At 52.9% G+C, this 6,000-nt stretch overlaps 1 protein-coding gene across 2 annotated transcripts in view; it reads right to left on the bottom strand.

Annotated features, from left to right (window-relative positions):
* The window catches only part of LOC146036352 (class I histocompatibility antigen, F10 alpha chain-like), a 143,452-nt gene extending 137,659 nt beyond the window's left edge, over positions 1 to 5,793 (bottom strand). For both annotated transcript variants that reach the window (XR_014460805.1, XM_083160306.1), the window contains exon 1: positions 5,638 to 5,793. Coding sequence is in view for 1 of the 2 variants with exons in the window: in XM_083160306.1 (XP_083016432.1) it covers positions 5,638 to 5,686 (49 nt within the window). In the remaining variant the exon portion in view is untranslated. The remainder of the gene's footprint in view (positions 1 to 5,637) is intronic.
* Between the last annotated feature and the right edge of the window lie 207 nt (positions 5,794 to 6,000).

Raw genomic sequence — 6,000 nt, forward strand, 5'->3', positions numbered from 1 at the left:
GCATCGGATCGGAATCGCTCCACACCAGGTCAGAAAAGGGCCAATCAGCACACAATCTACATCCGATTGATCGGAATTGGATCTAGATTGTGCTGATCGGGCCCTAGTCGTCCTGGTGTGTACCTAGCATTACATATCACACATATTATACACAGGACACAGACCACAGCCATGTACAGCCCGGTATTACCTGTATACATACATATATCTTATAGTGTAATAATACTGCTGCGTGTGACTGTCTGAGAGAGACACAGAGACTGTTACATATCACACATATTATACACAGGACACAGACCACAGCCATGTTCAGCCCGGTATTACCTGTATACATACATATATCTTATAGTGTAATAATACTGCAGCGTGTGACTGTCTGAGAGACACAGAGACTGTTACATATCACACATATTATACACAGGACACAGACCACAACCATGTACAGCCTGGTATTACCTGTATACATACATATATCTTATAGTGTAATAATACTGCAGCGTGTGACTGTCTGAGAGACACAGAGACTGTTACATATCACACATATTATACACAGGACACAGACCACAGCCATGTACAGCCTGGTATTACCAGTATACATACATATATCTTATAGTGTAATAATACTGCAGCGTGTGACTGTCCTGAGAGACACAGAGACTGTTACATATCACACATATTATACACAGGACACAGACCACAGCCATGTACAGCCCGGTATTACCTGTATACATACATATATCTTATAGTGTAATAATACTGCAGCGTGTGACTGTCTGAAAGAGACACAGAGACAGTTACATATCACACATATTATACACACAGACCACAGCCATGTACAGCCCGGTATTACCTGTATATATACATATAACTTATAGTGTAATAATACCGCAGCGTGTGACTGTCTGAGAGACACAGAGACTGTTACATATCACATATATTATACACAGGACACAGACCACAGCCATGTACAGCCCGGCATAGGCGAATCTAGAATTATGGTAATGGGTGGTCCCAGATCCAGACATAACAGAAGGGGGACCTTTGCGCGGCGTAGCCGCGCGGCAAAAAGGGGGTGTGGCCTCATGGGAAGGGGCGTGGCATCACAAAAAGGGGTGTGGTATTACACTTTAGACCATACACAGTAATGCCCATTACACATTTTAGCAAACTCCGTAATACCCATTACACATAAAGCCACACGCCGTAACGCCAATTACACATAAGGCCACACACCATAATGCCCATTACACATTGTGCCACATATCACGATGCCCATTACATACTATATAACAAACCGTAATGCCCATTACATATTTGCCATATAAGTGCTGCTTACCTACGTGCTCATTGCTAGGGGGTTCTTGCTTGATGGCACCATAGTACCCATTACACATGATGCCGCACACCATAGTACCCATTACACATGATGCCGCACACCATAGTACCCATTACACATGATGCTGCACACCATAGTACCCATTACACATGATGCCGTGCACCATAGTACCCATTACACATGATGCCGCACACCATAGTACCCATTACACATGATGCTGCACACCATAGTACCCATTACACATGATGCCGTGCACCATAGTACCCATTACACATGATGCTGCACACATAATGCCGCTTACACATGATGCTGCACACCGTAATGCCCCTTTGAAATAATACCCCTTTCACAACAGAAAATGCAGGAATTTACCCGGGAATATGGTCCCAGGATCATGCAGAGACATTCCAGGCTGACCCTTTATACACCAGCCTAGTCCCTGCATTTTCTGGTGTGAGGGGGAGAGACAACCACTCTCCTCTCCCTACCCCCCTTTAACAAACCAGCTATATCTTTGGAACCAACTGACCCATTTACATGAGACCAGTATCATATTGAAGAACTTTTGAGTTGGCTTCGAATGATTTTGGTCCCGTGAAACTGGGCTGTTTGGTTCCAGAGACATCTGCCCTCAAAGAACATAAACAGTCATGAAATTACATTTAAGAAAAAACCAATTAACCCATATGGATCCAGCCTGGTATCAGATTGAAGGCCCAGCGATTTGGGTTCGACTGAGATCAACCTTGAGCTTCAGTGATGCCGAAGGGGGAACTGGCAGCCGTTGAACTGGGTGGGGGTCCCATGTTATCCTATAGGGAAAACGTTCCAGCTTTGCCTGGCCGTATCTCCGGTTCCCAGAGGGCTAGAGACACGGGGCTGGGCTCGTTGGAAAGCCCCATCCCTCAGCTACAAAATGGGCTAATGGGTGGTCCTGTGCACCCCCGGACCACCCCCTAGATTCGCCTATGCAGCCCGGTATTACCTGTATACATACATATATCTTATAGTGTAATAATACTGCAGCGTGTGACTGTCTGAGAGACACAGAGACTGTTACATATCACACATAATATACACAGACCACAGCCATGTACAGCCCGGTATTACCTGTATACATACATATATCTTATCTCTTATATATTTAGCCAGATCTGTCACTCAACCCCTGTGGAGAACGTTCCTGTGTAGAACAGTTTCACTTTCATGTGTCTAACGTTCCACCCCCTTGACATCACCTCCCCCCGCCCAGCCAGGGCTACAGTACACGCCCACCATCCACCATTACTCCACAGCCACCATCCACCATTACTCCTGCACATCCCTACCCTCTGCCAGGACCCCCGCGACCCCCCTCCCTCGATTCGCGGGACCCCCCCAGCGACCCCCCCTTCCGCGATTCGCGGGACCCCCGCTTTCCACCTTCCCGCGAGTCTCGGGACCCCCGCGACCCCCCCTCCCGTGATTCGCGGGACCCCCGCGAACCCCCCCTCCCGCGATTCGTGGGACCCCCGCGACCCCCGCGACCCCCCTCCCGCGATTCGCGGGACTCCCGCGATTCGCGGGACCCCCGCGACCACCCCGGTATCCGGACTATTGTTAGACAGCACTTACATCGACAGCCATTACATCGACACCATTAGTTCGACAGCTCAATAGGTCGACAAGGTTTTAGGTCGACATACCATTAGGTCGACATGTCATTATGTCGACAGCTCATTAGGTCGACAGCTCATTAGGTTGACAGCTCATTAGGTCGACATGTTTTTAGGTCGACACTGCCATTAGGTCGACAGTGTCTATGTCGACAGTCAAAAGGTCGACATGGTTTTTTTCACTGTTTATTGAGCCGACATGTGCCGACAGGCGGTATTTCATGCCCTACTATCCACTAGGGCGTGGTGGGAGAATAAAATAGTGTGCCGAGCGCAGCGAGGCACCGTGCCCGAAGCATAGCGAGCGGCTGCGGTACACTTCAAACTGTGTCCATGTCGACTGTGTCGACATTTCGGCCAAAAAAACAGTGAAAAAACCCATGTCGACCTTTTGACTGTCGACATAGACTCTGTCGACCTAATGGCAGTGTCGACCTAAAAACATGTCAACCTAATGAGCTGTCGACCTAATGAGCTGTCGACCTAATGAGCTGTCGACATAATGACATGTCGACCTAATGGTATGTCGACCTAAAACCATGTCGACCTATTGAGCTGTCGAACTAATGGTGTCGATGTAATGGCTGTTGATGTAAGTGCTGTCTAATATCCGTCCCAGACCCGACCACCCCCTCCCGCAATTCGCTGGACCTCCGCGACCTCCCGCGACCCTCCCGAAAATCGCGGGACCCCAGCGACCCCTCCCTCCCGCAAGCCCCCTGCCGCGATTCGCAGGACCCCTGCATCCTCCCCTCCCGCGATTCGCGGGACCCCTGCGACCCCCCCCTCCCGGCATTAAAAGGGCCCCCCACGACCCCCCCTCCCGCGATTCACGGCACCCCCCCCCCTACTGTGATTTGCGACCCCCCTCCCGCAATTCGCGCCGCCCCCTCCCGCGATTCACGGAACCCCACGTAGCGCCCCCCTCCCGCGATTTGCGGGCCCCCTCGGCACTTCTCGCGATTTGCGACCACCCCCTAATTCACACATTCGGGGACCCCACCTCCCGCGATTCATGCCCCCCTCCCGCAATTCACGGCACCCCCCACACCCCCCTTCCTGCGATTCGCAACCCCCCACGACCCCCCCTCCCGCGATTCACGAAACCCCCCGTAGCGCCCCCCTCCCGCGATTTGCGGGCCCCCTCGGCACCTCTCGCGATTTGCGACCGCCCCATAATTCACACATTCGGGGACCCCTCCTCCCGCGATTCATGCCCCCCTCACGCAATTCACGCCACCCCCCATACCCCCCTTCCTGCGATTCGGAACCCCCCCACGACCCCCCCTCCCGCGATTCATGCCCCCTCCCGCGATTCACGGACCCCCGCACCACCTCCCTGCGCCCACCCTCCCTTGATTCACGCCCTCCTCATGCAATTCACGGCAACCCCCCACCCCCCCCCCTCCTGCGATTCGCAGCCCCCCCACGACCCCCCCTCCTGCGATTCATGACCCCTCCCGTGATTCACGGACCCCCGCACCCCCCCCCCTTGACTCACGGCACCCCACGCGCCCCTCCCGCAATTCACGGACCTCCGCAACCCCCCCTCCCGCAATTCACTAACCCCGACAACCCCCCTCCCGCAATTTGCGGACCCCCCTTCCCACGATTCAAGCCCCCCCGCGCCCCCGCCCACGATTTGCGGACCCCCCCCTCCCGCTAACCGCGGATCCCCACACACCACCCCCCAGACCCCCTTCCGTTAATTCCACCCCCCAGCGGACCACCGTGGCCCCCGCTCCCGCATTTCACGTACCCCCGTGACAATGGGGGATCCTGTACCACCACAAGCAGGTACCGCCCCTAGGTGGGAAATCCGGCCCTGGCTGCCGCACTGCAGGTTTCCCCACTGCCCTCTGCACCAGCGCCACAACTTTTATCAATGTCTTGCCCACATACCACTATTATACAGCCTCCTGCTCTCATGCACGCTCACTCCCTCCCAGTGGGAGGAGACGCTCACCCACTGCCGGGAGCTGCATACTGTCCCCCACCCTCCTCCAGTTCTAGGGATGCCCATCGACCATCAATGATTTTCAAATAATCGATGGTTTATGGCCGATGTTGAATACTTTTGCCATCAATGTGGGAGGACACTGCCCTGCCTCCTGTTCTCCTGCCCCGTAACTTCCGCCAGTGGAGACCCGCTCACCCTGTGTTGCCCACATTCCCCTATCATGCTTTACCGCCCAGCCTCCTGCTCTCATGCACCCTAACTCCCACCCAGTCGGAGGAGACACTGACTCCTGTATTTCTGTGCTGCCACGCTGGACCCTCACCCACTGGCAGAAGCTGCACAAATTAAGGGGCGTAGCCCCTTACGCCGGTGTGAAGAGCGCCCGTAGGGCGCGATGAATCACCTAGTATATTATATACACACATGCTCTGCCCCAGGCTTCACCCCACAGCAGCACAGCAGCAGGGGACCTGCCCCAGCTCAGTGCTGCTCGTACAGTGTTAAACACATTTTATACCTAAGTGACCACTTTTGTGTAAGGATTTCTCTGCGGCACAGGGATAAACCCTTTCAGTGCCATGGCATCCATATTATTACTGTGGGACGGGGTCTCCAGCCACAGACGCTAACTTCAGCCTTGTCACATAACCAACATACATGTTACTATATATCCTCCACATACTCACCAGAGCAGACACCTGTCACCCCCAGAATCAGCAGGACAAGGGGAGACATCCTCCTGTGGGTGATATGTTGGGGGGACCTGGTTCAGTATCAGAATAAACTTCCCGAAGAGAAACAAGTATTATAGTGTCAGCCAGTGACTCAGTAACGATATATATACATGGGGTGTGATCTCCCTGCTGATTGGTTAGTGTCTGGGTCTCTGACCAATAGGAAAATGAGCAGACAGAGGATCAGCAGTTACCAGGCAGGCAGTGGCTGTAGAGGTTACGCTCAGAGAGAATGGAAAGTGAAAGTGAGATGTCAGAGACAGAAATAATATGGTAGCAGCTAGTTGTTAATAATAATAATAATAATAATAATGA

The sequence above is a fragment of the Crinia signifera genome, chromosome 9 (genome assembly GCF_055691185.1).
Source record: "Crinia signifera chromosome 9, ASM5569118v1, whole genome shotgun sequence".
In the NCBI taxonomy this organism is placed as follows: Eukaryota; Metazoa; Chordata; class Amphibia; order Anura; family Myobatrachidae; genus Crinia; species Crinia signifera.